The following is a 27,664-nucleotide window of genomic DNA, read 5'->3' as shown; positions in this document are numbered from 1 at the left end:
ACAAAAACATTCCGTTTCTCATCAAATAATGGCCTTAACGGGTAGAAAAGCACCATACCAGTGAAAGAACATTTACTGTACCTGCACTTAAACTTCCTTCCAACCCACTTGAGTTCCCGACCACCTGAAAATGGAGGAATTCCGATATTATAAAAAGCAGCCACTGTATGTAATCAAGACGACTCACATTGCTTCCTTCAGCGTGGACATAAATAAATGTGAAGTGTCGACTTTGGATGGTGGTGGTGGTGATTCAGTTTCAGGTAGCCGATGACCTTGGTTGAAAGTCCCACAGTGGCGACCTCCCGCCTGCTGCTAAGTGTCCTTGAGTGAGAGACGCTGAAGCAACCGCACGTGCTGAGTCAGCATTTTTGAGCTTCCTGTAGTGCTTACGATGATTCAAATTAATTTGGGCAATCCTGCATATTAATCAGTTGAAAACATATTCATCTACAAATCAATACATCACTAGACTTGCCTTTTGAACTCCAATCAAGTCTTTGAATGAAAAATTAAACACCAGTGGATTGAAGAGAAAAATGATGAGACAGGCTTCAAATTCTGACAGACAAGCTGAAATAATCTTGGCGAAAGTCTCGGTGGAAGAGGGGAAGCTGTTTGGGTCAGCGGCAGTCGGACTAATCCATATTTGATTCCATTTTTACGTGCTGTAGAAGTTTCCAGGTCGTCGAATATTTGTATTCACATAATGTTGACCTAGTCCAATCAATAAGCAGCTCACCTTCTCTTCTTCCTCGGCTCACTCACACCAAAAATGAATTCGCTCAATGTAATCGGTCGGCAAAACAAGACAAGCGCAAACAATGGCCTGGATTAGAATCCAAGCACGAGTGACTTTACTGTGTTCTTTATGTTTACAATTTTGTGATGATGTCATCACGGCAGAGTCTCTCATCTTAATATTGAAAGATGTTTAAATGTCCTTCTCATCGTTCTGTGCCTCACTAAGGAAGAAAAAAAAAAGCTTCTGTTGGTTGTATGATGGCAAATTGAGCATTACAGGAAATTGAAAATATCCGGTAGAGTTTTTGTTGATTGCAGAAGTTATTGACATTTTTTTGTGGCTCTCTTAAGGCAGTATTCGAAGCTAATGTGATAGATATTTCACAAAGGGTTGTGATATATTTTTTTTTATATTTCCAAAAGAAATACTTGAATAAAGTTATATTGCTGCTTTTTACCTGATGCTTGTTTGTAGTGCTTCCTTTCGACACATTTTTCTTTTTTTTGTTTTTTGAAACGCTCGACCGGGCCCCGTTTTCACACTGTGAAAATTAACAAACAAAAATAAGCATGTTTAAATAGCAATTTATTGTCACAAACTCCAATCAGTTACAGGTCATAAACAGGTGAAATATGCTGTCATGGTTACATATACTGTACAGAAAAACAAAATGAAATTTGACATTTGGTTATTAGGTAAGATTTTGAACACGACACGTACCTGTAAAAAATAATTTAGAGCAACTGCATGTTTGAGCGCACAAGATGGGTTTCATTGCCATTTCCATATTGTTGCTATTAATCGTCTGGACTGTGTGTGTGTTTTTTTTTTGTTTATTATTATTTTTTTATTATTATTATTACCAGTGTTTTATTGTGCAGCAGGTCACAGCAATGAAATGAAAGGGGGGGGGGGAGTCTGTGAAAGATAAACCAGAGGCAATCACATCACATCAGCACGGCTGCAGTTATGTGGAATGAACATTTAAGGAGGAAAAAAAAAAAAAATTGGCTCACAACTGAACTTGTCTCCGAGGGCGGCGGCGACGACATCTGCTTGTCGGGTGCAGACACATCTCAGCCCAAAAGTGCTTTAACATTAAGATGCTTCGCTTGCCGGACTAACACGCCAGGCGGCGTTCGTGTGTGTGAAATGGAAATGGGTAGACTCGGCTTTTAAGTATACGTGTGGTCTCCCTTTGACAATACTGTCGTAGGCACATGAAAATGAACAAGGCACCTTGAGCTTTTTGAAGCATTAACACTGTCGAGACTTGAGCAGCAAATCAACACGCAAGCGGTTTTGTTTTGGGGGGGTTCCCCGCCACCCCCCCCCTCCCCTACCCTGGACACTCAAGCCTTGTTGTCCGTGTTAAGACTACTAGGAAAGGTTATTAGGGCAACACTGAAAATGAATTATCAAGGTAAAGACTGGTAATACTAGAACTAGTTTTCTTCTTAGAATATTAACATAAAGTGTAATTTTGCAAAAAATAAAGATATAAAATTTTACAAAATTTGATGATTGGGCATAATAAATAAATATCAGTATATAATTTAATCACAGCTGGCTTCATTGGCCCTTTAATATATATTTGATGGCAATTTCATTTTTTTTTTCTTGGAGCACATCGAGGTTTTCAAAATATTTCAATTTCCTGCTTTTGAAGTGTGACCAACAAAAGTAGATTATAATTCTTAGTTATGACATTCCAGAAAAATTCCACCTGGTTGTATTAATATTATGTAAGCCTGATTTGCTCGAAGGAAAAAAAACACAAAAAAAAAAAAAAACGAGGGCAGATTCTGAATCGGTGTAAAAAAATTAATCGATTCAAAAATTGTAGTAAAATATAATTGAGGGGGGAAAGTCATAAATGTGAGAATTGAGACGTCACATTCCATTCCTGCAGGCAATTTGGGTTTTGTAAAATGTTTATAAATAAGAACTTAATTGTCCCAATTCTTTTCACAGTGTGCCCTAACACTCCTTTATAGAATACAATCCTTTGTCTTTTTTCATTCAAGACATTCATTGTGTTATTGAAAATGTGCTTGAGAGGAGAAACACACGTGATTTGAGCTATTGGAAAGCAAGTCAAAGAAATTTCTTTTTTTTTTGGCAGAAGTGGGGAGAAAAAAAAAATTAAAATAAATAAGAGCTTTGAAGAACACCAGAGGTAACGTGATGTAAAAAATAAACGAAATAAATAAAAACATTCAAAGCTACATTTCAAAATCACCTTCTTTCACATCCTGAGTAGGTTTCCTGGGCTTCATCCTGATCCCTGCTCGTGTGCTGGGCGGAGGAACGCAGGGAAGTTTGGTGCTCGGGAAGGAGGGGGGGCGTGGGGGTGTTGCTGGAGCGAGGATGTTTGCTGGAAGTGGCGCTTTTTTTTTTTTTTTGCTCCTCAGCCCGTCTACCCTGAACATGTGGGGCCCCGTCCGTCTCACCCGCTTGAGGCATGAAGAGAGCATCAGCTAAGACTCAGCTGCGCAAAACCGATCAGCTTCACCTCGTCCGGGAGCTCCGTGTCGTCACAGCAGGAGGCCTACAAGGAAGAAGAAATAAAAAAAAAAAATAATCAGCGAGTGTCAATAAGCTCCATGGAAATAAATATTATGTTTGATTTTATAGACAGGACCCGACTCGCAACGTCGCTTCTTCATAGGCATCGACATCTGTAAAATCCAAAATATTGAGACGATGCTTCTAATACTCCTGGAATATGAAGTCGGCATAAATACACACGTGATGTGCTCATAAATTTTAGTATAGATCAATCGCGGTGTTTCCAACATGGAACATTTTATAGACTTATTTTAAAGGCTCGCAAGCTGGCTGCTTCTTTTCTTCTTGAAGAAAACAAAACTCGGTTAAGGGCCGCTGTCTAAACGATGCGCCAATTTACTGATGCGATAATGAATCGCGTGCCTGCAAAGTTTTCAAGTCTTATCGCTCAACATCAACCCTCGCTAAAACTCCTTTGACCAAACGAGGAGTGCTCCGGGTCTCAAATCTTGCGTGAAGATTAATTATGGTTTGTGCTTTGCAGGGTGACATGCGGATCAAAGTGTTAAATAGACTATAGCTAAACCAAGCATGTTTAATTAAACCATACAACTGGGCATTATCTTTATAAAAAGCAGAATTTTTTACGGCGTACAGCTTTTAGTCTTTGACCTCATTTGCACTAAACGTTTGCGTGCATCTGGCTGGTCCGCTCGCTTGCATTCTGCTGATGAGCAGAAGCGAGACGCCCGAGTGTTACTTATACGGTCGTACATAATTAGCATGTAGGGTAAAGCCGGTCGCGTTACCGATTGCATAAATATCATTAAAGGATCTGTAATGGACCATTAAAAAAAAAAAAAAGATGATTTTTAAAAAGGCTTCATTCACAGCATGCAATTAGTCTTTAACGCCCTGGCGCCTTGCTGTGCTTATGGAAGAACAACCGAGAAAAGAGCGTAAACAGTGTGTAGGCTCTGCGAAGCTAGCGCTAATTAGTGGTGGGCAAAGGCAGTTAAAAAGTTGTGTGTGTGTGTGTGTGTGTGTGGGAGATGGCATGGCATGGCAAAAACATTTCCATTGCTCTTGGTCATAAAAGAGGACAAATGTTCGCTCGCAATAGGTCTTAGCTAAACTGCGCCCACATATTTTGAACAATTGTAAATAATAATGTGTTGAGTCCGTTTTGTTTCTCCTGCACATATCCCGCGGTCACATGCCCTCTCTGCATTTTTAAACAACAATCTGTTTATAGTCGCCTCAGCGGGGTTGTCGGCCATCAATCACGGGGCAAACTCACCAGCTTAAAGGTCAATACTTTGTAGGTAGTTGGGTCATCTACAATCTTTTGAAGGTTAGCAGCAACTGGAACGGGGGGGGGGAGCGCAAGACGACACAAATGTCAGACGCCAAACAAAACACAATTGAAAAGGACAAGAAAAGCAAATACCGGTAACCACGTCGTGTCCGTTGACAAGACCGGCGGAGAACAACTCTTGGGAAACTCCATCGGCCGTGTCTAGCGAGGGGAGAGGAAAAAAAATAATAAAAATACCGCGGGGTTATTTTCGATTCACATACGCCCAATAAAAACATGGATGTCTGCTCGCACCTCGTCCGGGAGTGAATTCAAAACGGATGTCGTTCAGTTCTTTTTTGGAGTTCCTGAAAGGAGAAGACGCAACGATGCTTTCAATAATGACATTGCAAGAGTAGATTTGAATCAGGACAAGACGCCCGCCCAGGTAACAAACACACTTCACGTACATTTGAATACGAAAGCCAATACGTTTCTCACGTCGCCTGGGGGATTTTATAGAGGCTAATGGACAGAAAGTGAAGCTGAGCAGGATTACGGTGTTAAGTGGCGTGGCGCGGCCCAGAAAAGAGACATGATGTAAAGCACGGCGTAATGCTCCGATAGGCCGGCTCATTATTTGCGCTCTTTAAAGGAGGGATGAGTGTGGAATAACAATGGTGTTGCTACAGAAAGGCACTGAAGAAATACACAAGCTAAATTGCATCATTTGAATGATTGCAAATAAACTGAATGGCGTCGAGTTGATGTTACAAGATTACCGCTAATACATTTCTTTGATTGATTTCATTCACTTCATATTTTGGGGGGGACTAAGTTTCCTTATTGGCATGAATATCTACTACCGAGACTAAAAAATATATATATATATATATATATTCCTCATATAAACGATTAGGTTATTCTAGTGGAACTGAAACAAGCCATTCTTTTCTTCTACTACGCCACACAAAGCTTTGTGGTAAATTATTTGGATCATACATTAATATCTGAAAGGTCACATCCACAGTGGTACATTTTCCACATCATGTCTAAATCTAAAAAAAAATACATGCAAATGTCACATCTTGATGAAACCACGGAATCAATTTGGAGATCAGCTTTTTTTTTTCTTTTTTTGCGCTCTGGGCTGCAAATGAGAACTGATATCCTCAGTCGTGTATTCTTCTTCAAAGTCGTGACAACGAGATTCTCGAGAGGGCTTTAGTGCCTTCACAGAGGACACCAAAAAAAGCCTGAATTAGAGGCAAGTGAAATGACAAGAAGCCAATTATACAGCGACAAGTATCTCAGTCAGTCCCTTGATATTATCATACGTCAGGCTAAGCGAGTGAGACTCTCCCTCGGCAGTGGAGACCAAATTAGCAGCCGTTTTGCTCCCACAAATACGATAAGCTTTCTTTGAAAATGCTGCAAACCTACAATGTTCCTAAACCTATGTCAATCTTATGACCATATCAAATTACACAGCGGGTAAAGCAAAGAAAGTAGGTTTTATCAGACTTTGTATGTTGACAATCCGCCAGTAAATATATATATTTTTTTCCCCACAGTTAAGAGTCGCGGATAGCAAAGATTTGCGAGCGTCCCATCCTGACAAGTGCTATGTTAGCTATTACGGCGAGACGAGACCTTCGGGTGTCAATGTAAGCGGGTTGCCGCGAACGCGCCGCCGTTCCATCGGGGAACCCCAACGGCCTTTCCACCTGGCACGCCAACACCATTGAAAAATGCCTCTCTGTTTTGAGTTTGAGAACTTCCTCATTGAACCGCATGCCAAAGAGTGAAAGAAATAGTGTTCAGTCATCTATTTGTCCCCCCCCCCCCCCCACCTCACTTCACAATGCAATAGCGATTGTGTTTCCTTACATGTTATTTCAGGAAATGCATGAAATGTCTTACCTTAGTCGCAGGACCAGGTTCACAGCACCGTGAATATAGAGCGAATCCCCAAATGGCTCCACCTGAATGCGAACACGCGAGATGAAGAGCTGACACAAAACAATTGGGCAAATGTACTCTTTTCCATTTGTGTGGTTTTTTATATCTATGTCACGTGTCATTTGATTTACAGCCCCCCCCCCCCCCCCCCCCCCAAAAAAAGGCTTTCTGTAAAACTCTAATCGTACGATAAGAGGTCGAAAATGCCACGTGATGGCGAGCGGATGGATGCCTGATGGGAGCTGGAGACGCCACCCCAAATCTGCTGTTGTTCATTTTCGAAAATGACAAAGCCATTGGAAATGGGGCATAATAGCGGTGAGAATTTACAGTCAGGCAGACTGTGACTTGCTGAGTGCATCCCTCACACGTGCACGTGTTAATGTACGCAAAAAAAAAAAAAAAAAACCCGGCCAAGGTCACAAAGGAGAGCAGCTGCTGCATGCCACATGCATCCCTCACCTGGGGATGTTGGATGGATAAGCCATCGAAAGGAACATTCTTGACATTCTCCTCATTCTGCAAGCCACATAAAAAAAATTAAAAAAAAGTTGTGAAAATGTGACATGCCAATTAAGGCTCGTCATGGTGAAAAGGAAACGTGCTCAAAAGTTTATTTATCAGTGCTGTCCTTTCACCACAATGCAAAGCAGTGTGCATGTTTTGAAAAGAAAAAAAAAAGAAGAGTCAACTTACAACTTTGGAGTCGTTCTTGACCCGCCGTGACTGTATGGAACAAAAGAAGCAGAAGAAAATTCGGTCCAATTATTGCCACTGATAAGTTAGCCTTGTTTGCATTTGTATGTTTCTTTTCTCTTTCTTTCTCGCTTTGTTTGTGTCTACTTCCAATAATGTTCCACTTCCCGATTAATTTTGGTGTGAAAGCAGACAGATAACGACATCATTAAAGGATTTGAAAAATCTGGTGGAGACGAGCAAAAAAAGACGCAATCAGTGCACGGGGGAGCCAAATTGACACTTCAACTGGATGTGAACCAGATTGCTCGTATGGCCCCAAAATCCCATTTTGCACTTTCCAACACATCTGTCAGCTCAGATCAGGTTGCAAATTGTTACGCTTCTGCAGAATGTCATCCTTTTTTTTTTTCTCTCTCCCTTGGATGTGGATGAAAACGCCTTTTAGCTTATTAATTTATTCGATTTGAAGCCATTCACTCATTGATTGCGCAGGTGACAAATGTTAAGTCCTTTGAGAGCGGCGCGCACTTGAGTGCTCTTGTTTCCAATTTGTTAAGTGGATTTCAGACGGAGATTAGATGCTCCTGTCAAATTATACGAGTGGAATCACAAAGCTGACACCAAACGCGGCACAGAATCCGCTGCGTCGTTTTTTCTTTCTCTCAAACGACTGAAGATTTAATCCTAATTACCCTGCCCTGGTTCACCGCCGCTTTGCCTTCCTCGCTGCCTTCGTCCAGCTCGTCGTCGCTCCACTCCCAGTCGCCGTCTTCCGTCTTGTGCAGATGGCCGCTGGAGCCCGGGACCCGCCTCACCTACATCGTGGCAAAGTACATTTGGTTAAAATGGTCGCAAATTATTTCAAAGGCAAGTCAAAGTTCATACAGAATGTCGAATTCTTTGCACAACAAATAGAGCGAAACCAGTATCGGATATTCAACTCGGGCCACGAGTGATGTGAATTCCACTGCTACATTTCATAACACAACAAAGCTTGGCGACCGTTCAAGACGAGAGCGATGCGAACAGCAGTTGGCTCATAAAAGCAGCGTGCGGTCCAGTCAGATATGTTACAATGTTGCAGGCAGTGAAAAAAAATCCGTAGCGACGAGCAGCGGCTGGAGGCAACTATAAAGTTAAAGAGGTTCTCTACCCCTCGGGTGCTGCCAGCTACAATTTCCAAACCTGACATAGAACCCCCCCCCCCCACCCACTTGGGCTCTGGGGCCTCGAGCAAAACAGACACAGATGGAGTCTCGGTGGACATTCCTGACTGACGTTCACATCAGAAAAATTCATGCTGCAAGAAAAATACAGGATTTCTCATTTTAGTTTGGAACAATCTTGTGACACTGTGTTGTGATGTCATCTTGTGCTTACTTGCTACAAGACAACCTGAACATTGTAAGGCACTTTTTTTCCCCCCGTGGAACACAGTGGCTTGGTGCAAGGCTGCCCTCCACTGGTTATTTAGTGCAAGACAACCCACATGGATGCATTATTCAGAAGTCTAGCTAACATTTTGAAATGAATATTCTTAAGATTTTTTTACAAGTTGTGTTCAGGTGCCTTTGCATCACGTAAGCAGCGCCATATAAGAGCCGCCTGTCCTCTTTTGGACCCCTATGGCACTTGTTTTTCCCCGAGAGTCGCAATGCGTGCGCTTTCCATGAATATGGAAAGGCAAAACAGGAGAGGGCAGACCACAAGGGTGAAAAACAGACTAAATATCGTGTTCCCACCTAGAAGGAAAGGGAAGGGCATTCAAGGTGCTTGCGGGTAGGACTGCACTGACTGAATGGATGGATCACAAAAGTCACCCCCCCCCTCCCATATTGGGATGATAATGTTCCGGGAGCGTCGCCTGTCACTGCAAGCTTTGAGAAATATTTGCCAAGTAAGCAATCTAGGTGGCGGCGTTCGTCAAATCAGCACAAAAGTCTTTAGCTTTGTATTTGACTCACTTTGCATGACATCACTTGTGGCGATATAGCGTTAATCATTTTTAAAAATGTTTTAAACCTATCAGGATGACTTGAGCATCCGTGTCTACCACGCAAACTATCAATGCATAAAATTTGGCCATCGTTACGAGGCAGCAGCTCGCCCCTCCCCTCCCCTTTTATTGGATTTCCTGCGTTCATGTCATCCACAACGGCAACGACGACGCTCTCCAGGATGCCCTCCATTGACTCCGAAACACGTCAGTGTTTTTCCATCCCTGCACTTACCCCACTCTGCCTCCCGGCAATAAGCCTCTGCTGACCGACAAGGCCGACTCGTAGATAAAGCAGATACGATGTGAAGCCGTGTCTGAAAACTGCACTTCCTCAGAGCAAAGATCGAGTTACCAAGCAAGATTCGTCTTCCGTAGTCAACCATTTTTTTTTCCCCGGCAGACTGGGCGGGCTCAGAACACACGTCAGTACACCTCCACGGTGTGACTCATTTGCGACACGAGCCCGTATTTTTCACGCTATCGGCAAAACAGTTTGGGCATTAAAGTGTTGGGAGGTGTTACATGGGCATCGCCGGTGTTGACTGTAAATGCAACATTGCGATGGAGGGACTCGCCTCAATCCCGGCCGTCGCATACGATTTGTTGTTTGGTCAATAACGGTTATTTGACAGAGAAGTGCGAGTGTCAACATACCCTCTTTGCTCTTTGGGATATGTTGGGAGCCCGGCACAAGAGTTTCTCAACCAGATATTCTTTGTTCTGTGGGCGACACAAATGCGTAGCATCGGAATCGAAAAATTGACGACATACTTTGTTCATCTTTACGAGGGAAAACTACCTTTGCCTTTTGGAAAAATTTACTCTTCAGGAGTTCTGCGGCTGCAGGCCTGGAGAGAACAATTGTTGGAATGCATTAAGAAAAGACTTCACAGCAGAAGTTCATTTGAGTTAAAAGCCCTCCTCAGAGACTTCCACTTGACAACTAAACGCCAGACCAACCTTTTGGCGGGATCCTTCTGAAGGCACATGGATATTAGCTTCCGAAAGGATTTGCCGTACTTCTTGAGCATTTCCTTGTCCTCGACGCCAGTCTCCAGAGTAGGCGGATCGTTCTGCAGCGTCAACATTAAGACCTAAACAAACGGTACAAATGCTTGTTATCTGCGGCGATGACAAGAAAGGTCACGCAGGAAACTGTTTTTTACGGGAACTGCCGTGCAAAGTAAAAAAAAAAAAAAGCAAGTTCCTCAAAAGTTTTTGTTCCTGGTTAACAAAGGGAGAAAGGACACATAGTTCCTTGTGATGAAACTTCACGACAACATGGCAAAATGAAACAGTTATAGATGCGCAACACCAACCTTCATAGGTGGGTAGCGGTGATAGGGCGCAGAACCAGTTGCTAGTTCTATGGCCGTGATTCCAAAGCTCCAAATGTCTGCTTTGAAATCGTAACCTCGGACCTGTGGCGACAGAAGTTTGAAAATATGGAACATAAGGAGTTGATCAAAGAGTTCATTATGTAATAAAAAGTCGATGGGAGTCATTCACCTGTTCCATCACCTCTGGTGCCATCCAACATGGCGTGCCCACAAACGTCTTTCGAACTTTGTTTCTTGTCATATCGCCCCCTGTGGCTAGGAATGCACTTACGCCAAAATCTGTAAAAAATACAATTAAAAAATGAAATACAGGAATACAAAAGTAAATCCTTCATATTTCATATTTAAAAAATAACCCTAACAGGATTAAAAATAGCAGAAGAGTGTCGGTCATACAGGTGCAACTACACACCTGCGATTTGAACAGATCCATCTTCTCCCAATAGAATATTTCCGGCTTTCACATCCCTGCGGCCAACCAAACACACACACACACAGAGCATTGATTCTTCCATCCGCCGAAACGGGGTTACAAACAGCTTGCCGTCATCGAGACTGTTGCCCGGGGGGCCGATAAAAAAAGGTCAAGCCTAGTTCGAAGTGACCTTGATGTCCAGGAAATGTACGTCACAAATGCACATCAATAAAGGGAGGTTTACTCTGAACTTCAGACATTTTACATCAGATTAACTGTAATGGTAACAATACATACAAAATGCTCAAACGACATCAATGGTTAAAAATAGTAAACTCATTATTTTTATCAGTGTTACCTATGGATCTGTCCATTTCGGTGCAGGTAGTCGAGGCCTTCGAGGACTTCTTTCAGGATGGAGGCAATTATGGGCTCATCGAGATTTTTGTCCTCGTCTTTGCTTGCGTGCTTGATAATATCCAGCATAGAGCCTAAGAAGCAAAACATAAATTCATACGCTGAACTGTGTTACTGTGATAAATAAAACAGCAGCGGTAAAATCTAGTCTAAAAACACAAATGAATGAGCAGAGTCAAAGGGACAAGAATTTAATTAACTTTTTCAACAGCGCCAAGTAGAAACTGAGCACCATTATCATTGAGTTGATTTTTGACAGCTCAGACCAATCAGATTCCTCGTGTAAAGTGACTCATCAAATTCTGCTCACACATATGTGAGAAGAACACAGCAGATATTTTTTTTTTTTTTCCCCAACCAGTATGGATCTGAATATTAAGTATCGCCGGGCAGGGAAAGCTTACCTCCACTAAGAAGCTTCATGACTAACCACAGTTCATCCTTCACCACAAAGGATGTATAATAGGTGACAACATTGGGATGGCTGCATTGGCTCATTGCTTGAATTTCTTTCTGTTGGGAGGATAAAAAAAAAAAAAATAATCATGTACATGTGATTTATCTATTCCAGAAACCAAGCTTAGATGATCAGCGGAACATTTGGCAAGAAAGCACCAGCACGGCTACACGTATTTATTCGACTCACCAGTAATTCGTCCATGCTGGTTTGGCATTTTTCCAGGTTGATTCTCTTGATGGCAACGCGCTCCTGTCTGGGCGAACACAAAGCTGCCTGCACCACCGCTGTGGCTCCGCTACCTGAATCAAAGCAGACCGAGAGCAAAGAAAAAGGTGACATTGACTTTAACAAGGTTACTAGAAATCAGGCCATGTTTAGGTGACTTAGTTGTTCACGTAGGGAGACACTGACTGTGACGCAATGCTTGTCAACTGCGAGTGACAGATAAGCAGAAGTTGTGAACACATGTGATGATGGTGGTGGTGGTGGTGGTGGTGGTGGTTACGAGCGGCTGATGAGAACCGAGGCAGTGCGGGCGGCGCGTGTTTGCCACGATGGGGCTCTTTCTTTCGCCCGCCCCTTCCAAAGCGCGGCGGACAGCTGTGGTGCTGTTTCTTATCTCGAACGATAAGACGTGTCAGCTGGAAGGAGAATGCCTCTGCCAAGAATATTGCGGACACTTCCGTTTGAGCTTGCGGCTATTTATTGGAGGTGTTGTACCTTTTATAAACACGCTGATGGGATTGATTGTATTGAATTAGCACGTTATACACTAAGCAGACAAATAAGGAGAGAACATGCAAGAGTTTGGGGAAGATTGCAGAAGAAGTACACCGACTCTGAGTGACAGCTGTAATGTTTGGACTCTTGTGATGAAGTTCTGCATCTTCAAAAAATATAAACAGTGCGCAATGAATGCATTCTCTAATTTTGATTCAAAAGGAAAATGTTATTTGTGTTTTATCTTTGTGGATGCATTTTTTTAAAGCATTTTAAGACTGGATGTCAATGGATGTCTAGTGGTGAATGTAATTTCAGTGGGGTTTTTTTTTTTCCTTCAAAAGCCCTTATTGTTAAAAACCCAAAGTCATGACAGTGTTTTTTTTTTTTAACTACCAAGCCTCGCTTATTTGTGCTGTGCTTAGGAGCGACTTCAAAAGATCAACGCATTACTGTGTGAATTTAAAAAATGTCAATATTAACCTTTAGCTCGTTTCGACTCTCCCTGCTTGCGTCACTGTCACGTTCAAGTCATAAGGCAAGCCACATTGTCGGTCCACTTGGTTCCATCACATAACGCAATGATGTCATTTAACGTGCAGCATCTGCCACGTATATTAGTCATCGAACTTCATAAGTGGGTGCAAAGCCACGGACTCGGCAACTACAAGGCAAGCTGTGAAGTCAACGTGTCACGCATTTTCACTGGGTTCCGCTTGGCCAGTTACACGTGTGATGTAAACCGGTAGTGATGAGTTACCATCCGCAGTGGCGACTGACTTCACGTGGATGGTTTAAAAAAAAAAAAAAAAAAGCCGGTGGGCCTTCCAGTTGCCGTTACGAGCAGCTGGTAATACGCGGATAATGGTAGAAATGTGTCCGTGATTAATTTATAGCCCCCCACCTCGATAACCCTCCCGTGTTGTACTGACCAATAACTTCTTGTAGCTCGTACGACTCCCTGGTAATTGGCCAGCTAACCGGCGGCGACGGCAGCGGCGGCTGGATGGGGACCCGGGCTTCGCTTTGGTCCGCCATGATGGTGGTAGTGATGCTGCTGCTGCTGCGCCGGCTATTGCCGCCTCTCGTTGACAACACCAAGCGACAGACACCGAGAGTGAGTGAGCGAGCGAGATCGAGTCAGCGTTGACCTCCTCTCCTCAGCGTGTGTCAGCTGGCAGCCGCAGCCGAGCAACTGCCGCCTGCGAGGAGAGCAACCCGGAAAATAAAAGGGCTAGTCAAACGCGCGTGCACGTGCACGACCCAGCGCGTTGCGGTGTTGCCAGATCAGTCACGTTTCCGCAGTTTTTTTTTTTTTAAAGGGATGCCATCCCGTACATAGAAGATACTTGCGTGAACAATTAAAAATAATAATTTAAAAGTAGAAAAACGGATTCAGCTTCTTTACCTAAGTGATGTGAACATAAAAAAATACTTTATAGTACATTGAATTCCTTTCAAGGGCGAGAAGTAACAAAGCACAATTACTTTGTTGCTGTTCTTACAATAATAAAAAAACAACAACTCCAAATTCTGGGGAGAAACAAAGTGACTGATGTACTGATTCAAGATGAGCAGTCGTGGCGCATTACAAAGTACAACTTTACTGTACTTGAGTAAAAATACTTATTAAATTCTGCCGACCGTGCACTATTGTTTCCCTAAGAATCATCCTGGAGATAGGCTTAGGACATTTACCCTTTTTTTGAGTCTGAACAAATGACATTGAAGCCTCAGGCAAATACAATTTGACACACACCGCTTGTGCAAATTAAAGGAGAACACACAAAACAAACCTTCATTTGAAGATCCATGTCAGTTTGGTGTGCAGTTAGTAGCTTGTGTGAAACCCGTTCAAACATCTTTTTTGACTGTGACGAGGCCGTGATGTAGCTACTTGTTTAACGTCATGTATTGACGTACATTTTTTTTTTTTTTTTAAAAACACCGTCGTAAAATTCTCATTTTATCTTGCATTATGGGCGTATAAGAGGAGATGCTGGTTGAAACTAGAAAAATACAATTTATATGACAACGCTGACTGCCCTAAAATTATGCAGTCATTCAATTTCCAAAAGGAGTCCTATGCAAAACGTTATCATAAAGTAACAGTACGTTTCAATAACATTAACGAATGCACCAAGTGTAATACACAAATCAGCCGATAGGTGTCATGGTTTACCAAGCTTCATGCGTTGACAATAATGGCAAAAATAACGTCATGTCTTTCGTATCACAAGTGTATTAAAATTCGGAATAAGTCCAAGTATAATAAAAAATACACAAGGCTTCCAGACTTTATGTACGTACAAATAAGGATAACACTGACAGATGTGAAATGCGCGTAATAAACATCCATTGGTTCATTGTGTGGGTTAGTCGACGGATAAAAACAAGTGACCATGTTCCTGGTTTGTTGTGTGACATCCAAACGCACCAATCACGTACGAGGAGCCGACTGGGTCCACTTCTCCGCACTGGAGGACCTCGACTGGCACGGACGACCGGCGATTCAGCACCAGTCAGCCAGCCAGCCCGTCATCACCGTCGTTAGCCGCCGCCGCAGCAGCAGCAGCCACTGAGCGAGAGCTCGATCTCATCTCCGCCGTCCATCGGTGATCCGAAAGATTGGTGACTTGTCTATCGGCGTGGAGAGATGGCCGGTATCTTGGCGTGGTTCTGGAACGAGCGCTTTTGGCTCCCCCACAACGTAACGTGGGCTGACTTGAAGAACACAGATGAAGCGACATTCCCGCAAGCCGAGGATCTCTATCTGGCGTGCCCTTTGGCCTTCTGCATTTTCATGGTGCGGTTGCTTTTCGAAAGGTGAGTTGCTTTTTTTTTTTTTTTTGTGCATGTATTTGTTTTGGCTTCTGCTTTCACTTTAAACAATGGCACCCTTGACGAGTGCTTTTTTTCGCCCCCAACCCCCCACTCTCACCGGCATGCTTGATACCTCCTACAGGGCCCCGCAGCATTCGAACGCGCCGCCGCATTGGAGCTCCAAGTAGTTGTCCCATCATCAACTCGCTGTGTAACCACAGGTTCCAGTTTGAATGCATGCACGTTGCTGCAACGTCTCCTGTTATTCGAGATATTGATTTGCCAGTCGCTAATGTGGCACAGATGGCCACGCCAATGCGATCGGGCCCATAAAAATGATATTTACCTTTATAGAAAGTACTCCAATTCTGATTTAAAATAAAAATGGAATAAAGCGGTCTTGTATCTTTTGCGATAAAGGTTTTAAAGGAGAGCAGCAATTTGTCCATGACGCTTATCATCTGACCAGCCAGATCCATTTTCTGCTTAACTGGTGCATTTTATATTTAATATGCATCACAGGTATACGACTCAAGGCTCGGCCTGGCCACATCAATATGGATAGCTAGTTAAAGCAAATCATACTTCATATTTCTGACTGAACTCTGGACCAAATTTGAATTTTGTTTTGACTTTTATTCACTTGAAATGCCCATCCATACACTTTTCCTCATTGTGAGCATTTTTGGTTGAGCGAATCGTTTTCCCCGACGCTTGATTTTTAAATCGAGTTATCCATCAATTTGTTGTGTATATTTTGGTGCCTTGCGATACAAGTTTAATCTATTTAGTGACCTTGCTTGTAACTCAAAACATTCATCTCAAATTGTCTTTAGAAATTCGATGGGTGCATTTGTCAGGAAAAAAAAAACGCAGGCATCTTACCAAGGATACTAAATTGTACACCAAACCCCGATGCACTATAATTGAATTCCAATTTATGCCGTGCAACTAAAACCACTTGTAATCTGAACTGATTTGATCCAATTCTCTTACTCTCCCCAATTGTTTTGAGATTTGAGATTAAAACACTGAAAAGTTCAGGTCATATAAAAACATGGCAAGAAGAATTTATACAACAGATTATATTTTTGGCTCACTAAATAAAGAGAGTTGCCGATGACTCATCTGATTCTTTTTTTGGGTCTCTCATGCTATATTCATATCACTTTCTATTTCAGGTTCATTGCAAGGCCCTGCGCTGTGGGCCTGAAGATACAAGCCAACGGGCCACAAAAAGCCCAACCCAACGCTATCTTGGAGAAGGTTTTCACAGCTATTACCAAGGTGACGCTCCTATAAAGTCATTATTGTCAAAAACAAAAACAATCTGCACTGCATCAAACATCTCTTGTCTAACCAGCACCCAGATGAAAAAAGGCTGGAAGGATTGTCCAAGCAGCTCGACTGGGATGTCCGAACTATCCAGCGCTGGTTCCGACAAAGACGCAACCAAGAGAAACCTAGCACTCTCTCCCGGTTCTGCGAAAGCATGTAAGGGCCACGACATTTCAACTCCACAAATTGAACGGCTACTAATCACGATTTACTAATATTCACGCAATTTGTCTCGAGTAATTGATTGTTTTTGTTTTAAGACGGGCATATCGTTTGAAAACCTCAATCTATTGGGTTTATTGAAAGATGGGCATGTCTTTTAATTACCGTATTTTCCAGACTATAAGGCGCACCTTTAATGAATGGCCCATTTGAAAACTTTGCCCTTATATAAGACGCACCGGACTATAAGGCGCACCATTAATGCATTATGTCAGATTTTTAATCCAAATCAAATCGTTCTCCATTTTATCTCTTTTATTTCAACTTGAGACGCAACAAATTACAATATAATCACAAAATAATGATCCATAGTCTATTTGATTCATGATTTATAGTCTTCAGCGGGCCACTTATGATTGATTTCATGACACAATGCTTTGAGCCAGTTTAAATTTAGGAATTTGGTCCATATATAAGGCGGACTATAAGGCCAACTATCGGCTTTTTAGAAAATGTTAGGTTTTTAGGTGCGCCCTATAGTCCGGAAAATACGGTACATATTTACAATCATTTTCCTCACCCACTCTCGCTTCAAAAATTTAATCGACAACAAAAAGATCTAATGTCAGACACCAGAACAAAACAAAGACTATTTGTGGCAAAGTGAGTGAGTGAGTCACTGTGGTTTCACACATCTAGCCAGCTATTCAGCAGTACTTGAAAAAAAAAAAAAAGAGGGCTTGATGGCGGGGCTTGATGAAGCAGTTGCCATGCAACAGTCTTGACTATGTGCCAGGTAGACTTGCCCAGTTAATTTTCTTTACAATGTGCTTTAAAGCGTGTGTATGGCCTCCACGTGCCACAGTTCATCAACTCTGGGAAAATACTACTTTATCGAGCTCAAGGAGAACGCAGAGCGACTCGTTCGCACATTGATTGTGACAGAGGGTAAATTAAGTTTTTGCCAGGGAAGTCAGGAGCACAAAAAAAAAAAAAAAAGTCCAAACTGAGTGTTGGGAACAAACATCAAGAGAAGAATCTGGTCTAGCAAGGGTGTGAAATTGATTTTCATCTTAGTTGAAAATGCCGTGGGCGGTCGTCGCTATAGTGAGGAAATTGTTTGCACATCTAGTTTGTTCTCAGCCTGGAAGCTCAGATCATGGAATGGAAGCTATAAATGGATAATTGCATAGAGTCGAGATAAGCGGCAGTTCATTTAACAATATGTTGATTGTCGAAGTTCCTGTTTGCTGTGTTGTGGCTGTTTTTAAATTTTTTTTTAGGCTTCACGATGGAATCTATCTGCCCCCCCCCCCAATCTCATTCAACTTTAATTTTTATTCTAAATTAGTCTTTTTTTTTCTCTTTATTTCAGGTGGAGATTTACATTTTATCTCTACATTTTTACCTATGGAGTGCGTTTCCTAAAAAAGGTAAAAATATCTGTGATGATGGCCGAAATCAACCTTACAATCCTCTATAGCCATGAAATTATTTTTTTTATGAATGTTCCTTGTCTATAGACGTCCTGGCTGTGGAACACAAAGGAATGCTGGTACAACTATCCTTACCAGGTAAGTTGATTACATCATGTCAATTTTAAGTCATTTTGCCTGATTTTTTTTTTTTTTGACTTTGTATTTTTGTGTTTTCTTACAGCCACTGACTGTGGATATTCATTATTACTATATACTGGAGCTGTCTTTCTACTTGTCCTTGGTCTTTTCCCAATTTACTGACATCAGGAGGAAGGTATGAGCATATTATTGCACGTGTTCTATTGTTTTGGGTTATTTTACTGGATGTAAAAAAAAAAAAAAAAAGTCTGTTTACTCCCATATGTATTTTTCAAAACAAATTTCTTTTAGTCATAGTAGTATAAATGTTCAAATGTTTTTAAATAAGAAAAATAGCATTTAATACATTGTACTTTATAACAAAAATATATATATATATATATACAATGATGATGTAATTAAGTAGAGGATTAAAAAAAAATTAAAGGTTTTTTTGCTTCCCTTGACATTGCATTGCTCTATCTGGTGTGAGCGATTTGGCCACATGGGGGCGCACTTGTATATGAAAACGACAAACTACTCGCCATTCTTCACAGAGGATAAATAATATGCGCCTGTCCATTGCTAAAACGTCACAATTTAGATTCGAGATGTTTTTTTTTTTTTTACCAGGCTGTACCATTCGTCCAAATTTCAGGGAAATCAGTATTCAACCTAGGCATGGAACCCCGTCAACCCATTTTTGACCATTTTCCATCTTTTTTTTTTTGTTAAATCACAAACGTGGCCACTTACATTACTGTATTTGTTACTTGCATGCCTTCCAGCCATGATTTTATTCCGGTCTCCAGTCCAACCCCCTTTCCCCCAACTCTGTCTTGCCTGACCACAACACATGTACGCCCGCCGGCCGGCCCGCCCGCCCTCACTCTGTCATCTCTGTGTTGACTCTCGGCATGTTGTCTGTTTTTTGTTTCTCCTTTCAGTTTTTTCATGCACTACAGCACTACACTGAGGAGGTCCTCTGCATCCCCTGCCAATTCCAGTATGTTATCCCCGCACCTCTCTCGTCTTGCTTTCATTGTGTCTTTCACATCCGTCCTATCCTTCCCGTCTTCCTTCTCATTGTCACCATGCCGCCTCGGTTCTGGTGGCTCTGAATGCTGACATTTCCGTCGTTAAGGTTTGATGGATGTCTGCTTCCTTGCTCGTCGCCACCGTTGTGAAGCTTTCGAATACAAAAGTGCTACCGGAAAATGATCTGGTCAAGTGCCGATGGCGCGGTTGCATCGTTTTGGATTTGAACTCAGCACAGCCTTTGAGTAGATAAGAGATGAGGTGGTGAATCTTGGTGTGTCGCGCTGATCGTGAGGGAGTGAAAGGCCATCGTGTCGGAAGTTAGACAAATTTAGGTGCCGCACACTTGAAGAGGTGTGACACACAAAGGTAGCAAATATTTCTAACACTCATCCAAGAGCATTTTTTTTTCTTTTTGCAAAGTTGTATTCATCCACTAAAAGCTAAACAAATAAAATGTCTTTATTGCTGAAGTGCTCTCCAAGGTTCTTAATTAAAACAACCTTCAGCTTATACGAGATCAATAAACGTTGCGGTTCGAAGCACGGCGTGGTAGTGTCGTATTTATGACGACATTGTTGTAATTTACATCTACAGGATTTTTTAATTATGTTCCTTCACCACGTGGCGACCATCTCCCTCATCACCTTCTCTTATGTCAACAACATGGTAAGAGTCGGAACTCTGGTTATGTGTCTCCACGATGCTGCTGATGTTCTGATAGAGGTGAGGGTGATGTCGGGTCATCTTTATCACCATTCCAGAAAAAAAACTCTGTTTTCATCAATCTTGTGGTTTTTTTTTTTTTCCTTAGGCCGCCAAGATGGCTAACTATGCCAAATGTCAGATATTGTGCAACCTCCTGTTCGCAATGTTTGCGGTCCTCTTCATAAGTTCCAGGCTGGCAGTTTACCCAGTGTGGTAAGTGTCACTTCCCCGTGAAGCTTAGCGGGCTCTTGATGGCTCACTGCCGGCTTTCGTGTAGTCACAATAAAACCACAAAGGCTCTTTTTGTATTACCGTCGTTCCGACCGGAGCTAAGAAACTCTTGGCTTTCATGTTTCCATGCGGGTTTAGCTCATTCTTTTGAAGTGAAGCATTTGCTTTTTAAAACAATGAATATTCTATTTTTTTTTTTCCTCAACACCTCAGAAACATGGCTGTGAATGTTGTTGCTAAGAAATAGTTACTATGGATACGGTCTCTTGGAGAGTCAAAGAACTCCATAAATGAAAAGAAAATGATGATGGCTCACGGCTCGACAAACGTAACAAAAGAAAGAAAATCTGTCTAGTGGCCAAAGCACATTGAAAGGCTTCCATTGTCTTGTTTTGGTGCTGTGTAATTTTCTTCTTGGGTCCTTCTTGACATTTTGTCCTTGTCTCCTCTGCTCACCGTCTTGTAGGATTTTAAACACCACTCTGTTCGAGAGTTGGGACATTGTTGGGCCCTACCCGTCCTGGTGGGTCTTCAACCTGCTTTTAATTTTGCTGCAGCTTCTTCACTCCTACTGGTCCTCCCTCATAGTGAAGACGGCGTACCAGGCCATCTCCAAAGGAAAGGTAAAGCTTACAATCGCTTAGCAGCCTCCGTTCTGTCTGTACCTGTATAAATATTGACGATAGCCATCTCTGATTCGCCTTTTTTTTTTACTCTCTCTCTCTCTCTGCTAACCTGTCAACCGACAAGATGGGCAAATGGAATCCTTTACATGTAAGTAAGCAACAAATTGCGGCTCGTTTACATTCTCACTCTATTGCTGTATTTTAAAATGAGCTATGCTTCGTCGACTTGTCGACTCGTCTATTCAACCCCGAGTTAACTATAGCTATGCTAGCGGCACAGAAACCACATCCAAGCGAGCTAATATTTACCGAAGCTCGAAAAAACCAGAAGCGGATGTTTCTCAGCCGTTCCAACATCTTATGCTCAGGTGTCAAAGGACGACTGCAGTGACATCGAGTCCAGCTCGGACGAGGACGACAGCCCTCCGGCCAAGCAGAAACACCACAACAGCGCCACCAACGGGACCAACAAATCTCACGGGACCAACGGCTACCTAACGGGAGCCTCCTATCCCGATGAACACTGACTTAGGCGTCACAGCACTGAAACTATTCACCAACCATCCATTTGTATGTGAGAGACAACGTCATCCTTTTTTTTTTTTTTTTCTTCCCAGTTCAACTACGGTTAATTCCCTTTTGGTCTCATTTGCATATTTGGATTAACACTCAAAAATCAATACATGTAATCAGTTCTGACCGCTTTAAGCCCGCGACGTTGATACGCGCTCGTCTGGCATTCTGTGGGGGGTGTGCGTCTTACGTTATTTATTTTTCTCCCGTTTATTTTTCAATGCTACGCCCCCAAAGATTTGCCAAAATGATGAATGACGGTGTGTGGAATGGGCTCACCTTTCTATACAACGTTGTCCACTTGAGCTGTATACGAGATGTCAACAACAGTATTACGTGTGTGCGTCAGATACGACTAGATGCTGTATTCATTCCCCTTGTCGAGGCATTTTGTTAAATTGTGTGGTGCATTTCTGCTCGTGTGCCTCGTACGAGGCAAAGTCATGACTTGTTGGAATTATTCAATAAATGAACATATGAAATATTGCAAATATGCGTGGGTTGTTTCTCCATGACTGACAAATAAACTACTGAATTGGTTTACTTCATTACATTAAGACCGTTTTGAAAAAAAAAGTGCAGTTGCATGAAATTAAATCTCTAAAAAGATTTTGTATTTACTTTTTTGATATTATTATTATCCGAGGCATCGCTGGAATTTTTCTTTGTAAAGTCCACCGACAATAACTTCGGTGGTTTCCGCATGAGCGACTTTGGGAGGAGGCGGTCAAAGTTCCAAGTCTAAAGTCAACAAACGGCTTCAGTCTTTAAGATGAAGGACTATATCAGCAGCTGCTCTGTGAGTATCCGCGACCGGCTCTTTACTCGACATTTATCTTTTGTACGTTTTAAATTCTCTCGTGTGTTGTCTTTCAGTATAACCAACTGTATCAAAATGTCAAACGAGTGTCGAAAGACGGCGAGTATTTCTGCAAAGAACTTATGAACATTATGCAGCAAAGGTCGGAGAACTACACGTCACGAGAAAATATTTTTTTTGAATATTTTTTAAAACTTGATGACACTCGCTTTAGGTCCGAGCTCGACCACACCTATGCGAAGGGGCTCCAAAAATTGGCTGGAAAACTTATGCGGGCTTCCAAAGGAATGACCGACAAGTAAGAGACGCAGTTTTGTTTGGCTGAACTATTTTGTCAAAATAATCCGATTTAATATTTCAAAGTCCTCCTCCCAGGTATTTTTTTTTTTAATAAACACGAACGATAAGCTTTTTCATGCTTTCAGCTCTGTTTACGGTGCCTGGTGTCAAGTGTCGGATGAGATGTATTCCCGAGCAGATGCCCACAGGTAATCTTTTTTAAAAGCCTGTGTTGTAACACAAAAAAAGAAAAGCTGCTCAATGTCGCTTTTTTTTTTTTTTTTTTTTTTTTAGATCGTTGGCGAATGCGTTTCAACAGGAGGCCATTTTGGAATTACGTCAACATTTAGATGAGCATAACAAGAGAAAGAGGCCTGTGTGTGTTTTTCCCCTTCCATACAGTCGTGTCTTAAGATACGAAATCAAATCTAGTCACTCCTATCTCAAGGCACCACTGTATACATATACAAAAAAATAAACTTTTTCAAAAGTGACCCTGAATGAACAATCTTCTTTGTTTTCACAGCTCGACAACGCCATTGAGAGAACGGGCAAGCTCGTTACGGTGAACTGGACTGAGCAAATCAAGGTGAAGTCTATTCAAATTGCTACAAGGATAGAAGAACCCGCCCATTTTGTCTTTTCTTTTTTTGTGCATCTGTGAATTTAAAGCAGGGATCAAAAGGGCAGCCCAGCCTGATGTTAATTTTTACAAGAGGCAGAAATTCTGCTGGAATCATTACTGTGGTGGTTTAGAACTAGGCGCTGAATCTGATCTTAATATTTGGTGGTTTTTCATCCTCTTTTCTCAAACAGACCAAGAAAAAACTGGTCGGATTAACACGGGAGCACGAAGACTTATTCAACTTTGTGGAGAGTAATAAGCATTTGTCGACAGAGAAAGAAAAACAAAAGGTGAGCTCTCCTTTTGAAATGAAATGTTTTCGGACCTACGGCGCAAACAATTTTGCTTCTCGTTGGCAGATGCTTAACCGTCTGACAAAGTCGGCGGAGGTAACGACGCGAGTGGATGAGGAGTACTTCAATGCCAACATGGCGGGCCAACAGATGAGACTCAAGTGGGAAAATACACTTAGAAACTGCTACCAGGTGACCAAACATTTCATTACGGAGGAGAAACAACTCCTTTTATTCGGCTTTTCAATTACGTGAGAGGGTTTAAAATCTCACTAAAAGCAAGCATTGTATTTAATTAAAACCAAAACATTAAAATGTCCCTTTGCTGCTTTACTGTTTTGGCAGGTCATTCAGGAGCTGGAGAAACAACGAATTGAAGTTCTTTGCAACATTCTGACCCGGTACAAGCTGCACATGTCCAGTTTTGGGCAAACCCTCAAACATGTAAGATGTAATAATATACACTTTTTAAAAAAAAAAAAAAAAAAATTTTCTTGTCATTTATCACAATGATTATGAATGTGATCGTCGCAGGGCCAAAAGCAGATCGAGTTGCTGGTCCAAAGAGTGGACATGGATAAAGACATCCAAAAACTGGTGGAGGAGAACAACAAAACGACAATGGACAACAAAGCTGAATTTTTGATGACGGATTATTTTGTAAGTTTACTATGATTATTTTAAGGCTATTTCTGGGTGGAAACTATGAATCCAGTTTCTAGCGGTTTCTGATTCATTCGGACCCTGCTTGTGTCGCACACATCAGGAGGAAGATGACAAATCACTAATGTGCAGAGAGCGAAGAAGAGAAGCCATTAAAGTCAAACTTCGTCGCTTGGAGGATGCAATCTTAAAAGCAAAGAAAGACTGCGAAGGCAACCTGCGCTAATGACATCGATTTGTAGAAATAACGACCCGAATCTGAAGTGCGACTAAATACGTTGCGATTGTTTTCTCGCAGGGATCCAAAAGCTGATGAAAATTTACTCGGAAAACCCTTCCTTCTCAAACCAGAGGAACCTGGAGGAGACCGAGCAGCAACTTGATGAGGTTTGTCATATTTTGGACTTTGTAGATGATGAATGAGAAGCTCAGTGAGCGGCGGTTCTTGTTGAATACAGAACACTTTGAAGCTGGATCTCCTGGAAGCCACGCACTATAAACTCTCGGCATCGTTGTGTGACCTCGAGGGGAAGCCCAGGTCCTCCCACCAATTTAAGGACAGCATCATCAAGTGGAAAGATAAGGTACTCGAAAGCTTAAGTGACTCGAATCAACTCAGGATCATTTGACAATTTCTTTATGGATTCAATCTATTTAGCATGGCTTTCAATTATTGACAGATTTTTGCTCAACTTCTCCCACCAGGACTGCGAGCACAGTGTGGTGCAGCTGATTCGGCCGGTGAAACTCAGGAGGACCTTCAGAACCAGACACTCCCTGAGAGCATCCATCATCTACAAAGGACCCGTACGGACTACAAAATCTCCGACTGAGGAGTCGGCGTGCGGTGGCGCGGCACCCTTACAGGAACCGGAGGACCGTGTTCAAAGCCCAACACTTGCGCAAGAGCCTAATGAACACGGTAGGGCTTCCATAGGAATGGAATGTTTATTTAGAACATTGTTGAAATTATTATCATTAAAATACATGAAACATTCAGTTCAGAGAACGCCCGACGTTTGCACCGTGGGACAATGCAAAGCCTTGTATAGCTTCGCACCTCAACGCAGCGATGAATTACCTCTGAAAGAAGGTACGGAAGGGAATAAAGAGTCCAAACCTTTCCAAAAAAGGAAGATCGGACTTATGGAAACTAACGTGTTTCGACAGGGGACCTACTCGACGTTTACACAAAGGACGAGAATGGCTGGTGGTTTGGAGCGCTCAATGGCCAGACGGGTCATTTTCCCTCGACGTATGTCGAGGAGCTGCCTGCGCTGAGTAGCATCAAATCATCTGAAGCCTGACTGCCTCTGCGACTTTCAAATGGGATCCACAGAATAGTTTGACATTTTTTGAAAGGCTAATATTGTCTTAAATTTGCCGAGAAAAATCTATCACGTTGGTGTAAAGATGACCAATCTCGTGATAAAAAGTTTATGAGGATGAAATGACTTCTGCTATGATTACATTAGAATAAAAATGAAACAAACAAAACTCACAGGTTATATAATCTCCTCATGGGATTATTGCCTTGCCTTGTTTTTGGGTCCCCTGTTGTGAAGCATGGGAGATAAACTGCTTCCTCACATTCTTCAGGAAAACTGAGATTTTCTTGGTCTCCTGCAGCTTTCTCATCAACTCTGGCAGACACTCCAGTGAGGGCTTGCTCGACACAGCTGCAACATGGAAAGTTTACAGTAAATTTCATCATCACCTTTTTCCTGGTATTTACCGTTGACTGTTGCTGGGTGTTCCATCAACCAGATTTTGGACATGAACTCAAATTGATTGTCATTAATAGATTTTAATTGATGAATAAATTAGGACTTACTATGATATGATCCGTCTTTAGTGAATTGCATTGTGATGATGTATGGACTGTTCTGATCAGCTGGGTCGATACTTTGGAACACAAACTGCAACTTGTCAGCTTTACAAAAGCACAATAAACCCAGTTACAAAGTTGACACCAACAATAAAACAACCATAACAATCACATGTCGGTAATAAATCTGCCTTGCCATCAATTTTCCGTATTGCCATCTTTAAATTATCCTCAAAGGATTCTCTGGCTTTTTGCAGATTCTTCAGTTTGTCCTTGTTTTCCTTATGTTGGGACTCAAGTACTGAGGAGGGGGGGGGAAACAAATTGACATGTATTTAAAAAAAAATATAATAATAATTGGCTGATGATTTCGAAACTTACATTTCTTTGTCTTGTTTCTTTCTTCTTGAGATTTCTCAATTTCCTGGATAAGAGTCATTTTCTGCATTTCCTTTTGATGAATCTCTGATGAAATTTTTGTAATAATCTGCTGTTTCTGCTGCGATGATGCATTCTGATGTCGCTGATCTGGGCATCACAACAAACAATGATGGGAGAAATTTAAAGAAGAAATGTGGAACAACTTGAGTTGCGATCACATTGCACAAATATGCAATTCTTTCAGTGTTCAGATTTCGTCCTCACAACATCAATTGATTAGCATTACCCCGTACAAGCATTGGACCAAAGAAAGTAACTTACCTTTTTTACACGTCTCGATGGTCTCAAACAGTACCTCGTCATCCGCAAATTTTTTGCTAAGCGTATCTGTGTCAAATAAACGGAAAGCAATCATCGCTGAGCACAAATAAAAATCTCGTATTTGTCGATAGGTATTCACAAAACATACCTGGAACCAATTTGAGAAACTGCCGATGAAAGTAGCTCAACTCGGCAGAAATGTCCGTGAACTCAGCGATGGCTTTCAGCGCTCTATTGTGCGCTTCTGTCCTTTCCTTGGCGAAAATGGAAACAATGTTGCCATCTGTGATAGGTGCCATGTTCAAAAGCGTCTGTGGGTGGAAAAGTATAAATTTAACATTTGTCCCATTAGCTCCTCAGCTAATGCTAACGCAGAACAACAATCGTTTCTAGCCTTACTAGTTCGCGGGGACACAATTTTAGCTACAAAAATGCTCGTTGAACATTTCAACGAACTCACATACGAGTATTTTAAATGTATATGTGATACTTACGTGATAAAATACTGAATAAAACAGTTGAATTTGTTCGTCCGCCCGTTAGTTATTTTCAAAATTTCGCGGTTTGTTTGGTCTGTTTGTGGGCGGAAACACGAAGGCGGTACTTTCTTCTTCTTCGTGTATTTATTGCAGCGGCTTGCAAACTATAGTGACGCACTACCGCCGTCTACTGATTTAAAACGATTACTGCTTCATATCTGCTCATTTGCATTGATCGTTTTTATTACAGCAAAATAAAATAAAAATTCTACTTTATAAAAGGAGATTTGGTTTAAAAAATATTTTATTCTTCCTCAAAATACATGGCTAATTATTTTATGTTTTACTAGTTATA

General features: G+C 41.8%; 4 protein-coding genes across 4 annotated transcripts; 2 read left to right on the top strand and 2 right to left on the bottom strand.

Moving 5' to 3' along the window:
* Positions 1-1,313: 1,313 nt before the first annotated feature.
* On the bottom strand, positions 1,314-14,480 carry stk39 (serine threonine kinase 39). Its single transcript, XM_085920611.1, has 19 exons — positions 14,362-14,480; positions 13,498-13,767; positions 12,032-12,144; positions 11,790-11,898; positions 11,327-11,459; positions 10,966-11,021; positions 10,723-10,832; positions 10,533-10,634; positions 10,174-10,307; positions 10,013-10,061; positions 9,868-9,933; positions 7,907-8,029; positions 7,212-7,241; positions 6,978-7,034; positions 6,477-6,538; positions 4,869-4,921; positions 4,707-4,775; positions 4,557-4,621; positions 1,314-3,296 (listed from the first exon to the last, which is right to left on the bottom strand). The coding sequence occupies exons 2-19, from the start codon at positions 13,601-13,603 to the stop codon at positions 3,222-3,224; spliced, it is 1,512 nt and encodes a 503-aa protein (XP_085776737.1). The 5' UTR covers positions 13,604-13,767; positions 14,362-14,480; the 3' UTR covers positions 1,314-3,221.
* Positions 14,481-14,973: 493 nt separating this feature from the next.
* Positions 14,974-22,124, top strand: cers6 (ceramide synthase 6). The gene is made up of 11 exons (XM_085920613.1): positions 14,974-15,391; positions 16,570-16,675; positions 16,752-16,882; positions 18,264-18,321; positions 18,412-18,462; positions 18,548-18,640; positions 20,080-20,208; positions 20,297-20,403; positions 20,888-21,044; positions 21,172-21,195; positions 21,416-22,124. The coding sequence occupies exons 1-11, from the start codon at positions 15,222-15,224 to the stop codon at positions 21,572-21,574; spliced, it is 1,185 nt and encodes a 394-aa protein (XP_085776739.1). The 5' UTR covers positions 14,974-15,221; the 3' UTR covers positions 21,575-22,124.
* A 268-nt stretch (positions 22,125-22,392) lies between these two features.
* nostrin (nitric oxide synthase trafficking) lies at positions 22,393-26,030 on the top strand. The gene is made up of 16 exons (XM_085920770.1): positions 22,393-22,419; positions 22,473-22,582; positions 22,655-22,738; positions 22,866-22,928; positions 23,014-23,095; positions 23,246-23,308; positions 23,536-23,634; positions 23,704-23,829; positions 23,983-24,081; positions 24,172-24,297; positions 24,404-24,512; positions 24,599-24,687; positions 24,759-24,884; positions 25,006-25,222; positions 25,301-25,393; positions 25,471-26,030. The coding sequence occupies exons 1-16, from the start codon at positions 22,393-22,395 to the stop codon at positions 25,605-25,607; spliced, it is 1,650 nt and encodes a 549-aa protein (XP_085776896.1). The 3' UTR covers positions 25,608-26,030.
* On the bottom strand, positions 22,956-27,444 carry spc25 (SPC25 component of NDC80 kinetochore complex). The gene is made up of 7 exons (XM_085920617.1): positions 27,325-27,444; positions 26,979-27,141; positions 26,831-26,896; positions 26,510-26,656; positions 26,325-26,429; positions 26,135-26,233; positions 22,956-25,979 (listed from the first exon to the last, which is right to left on the bottom strand). The coding sequence occupies exons 2-7, from the start codon at positions 27,127-27,129 to the stop codon at positions 25,819-25,821; spliced, it is 729 nt and encodes a 242-aa protein (XP_085776743.1). The 5' UTR covers positions 27,130-27,141; positions 27,325-27,444; the 3' UTR covers positions 22,956-25,818.
* Positions 27,445-27,664: the final 220 nt, after the last annotated feature.

This window comes from Syngnathus leptorhynchus, chromosome 9 (genome assembly GCF_054491065.1).
Source record: "Syngnathus leptorhynchus isolate UIUO chromosome 9, UIUO_Slep, whole genome shotgun sequence".
NCBI lineage: Eukaryota > Metazoa > Chordata > Actinopteri > Syngnathiformes > Syngnathidae > Syngnathus > Syngnathus leptorhynchus.
This window is presented reverse-complemented; position numbering and strand designations above follow the sequence as displayed.

Coding starts and splice junctions, on each gene's coding strand:
- stk39 (XM_085920611.1), bottom strand. CDS start 13,603: ATGGCGGACCAAAGCGAAGCCCGGGTCCCCATCCAGCCGCCGCTGCCG. Junction 6,539..6,977: donor TATCCATCCAACATCCCCAG/GTGAGGGATGCA, acceptor GTTCGCATTCAG/GTGGAGCCATTTGGGGATTC. Junction 3,297..4,556: donor AAGTATTGACCTTTAAGCTG/GTGAGTTTGCCC, acceptor TCTTCCTTGTAG/GCCTCCTGCTGTGACGACAC.
- nostrin (XM_085920770.1), top strand. CDS start 22,393: ATGAAGGACTATATCAGCAGCTGCTCT. Junction 23,096..23,245: donor ATAACAAGAGAAAGAGGCCT/GTGTGTGTTTTT, acceptor TTGTTTTCACAG/CTCGACAACGCCATTGAGAG. Junction 24,885..25,005: donor TCATCAAGTGGAAAGATAAG/GTACTCGAAAGC, acceptor TTCTCCCACCAG/GACTGCGAGCACAGTGTGGT.
- cers6 (XM_085920613.1), top strand. CDS start 15,222: ATGGCCGGTATCTTGGCGTGGTTCTGGAACGAGCGCTTTTGGCTCCCC. Junction 16,883..18,263: donor TCCCGGTTCTGCGAAAGCAT/GTAAGGGCCACG, acceptor TCTTTATTTCAG/GTGGAGATTTACATTTTATC. Junction 18,641..20,079: donor TTACTGACATCAGGAGGAAG/GTATGAGCATAT, acceptor TTACATCTACAG/GATTTTTTAATTATGTTCCT.
- spc25 (XM_085920617.1), bottom strand. CDS start 27,129: ATGGCACCTATCACAGATGGCAACATTGTTTCCATTTTCGCCAAGGAA. Junction 26,430..26,509: donor AAGAAACAAGACAAAGAAAT/GTAAGTTTCGAA, acceptor CCCCCTCCTCAG/TACTTGAGTCCCAACATAAG. Junction 25,980..26,134: donor TAAAGACGGATCATATCATA/GTAAGTCCTAAT, acceptor TCCATGTTGCAG/CTGTGTCGAGCAAGCCCTCA.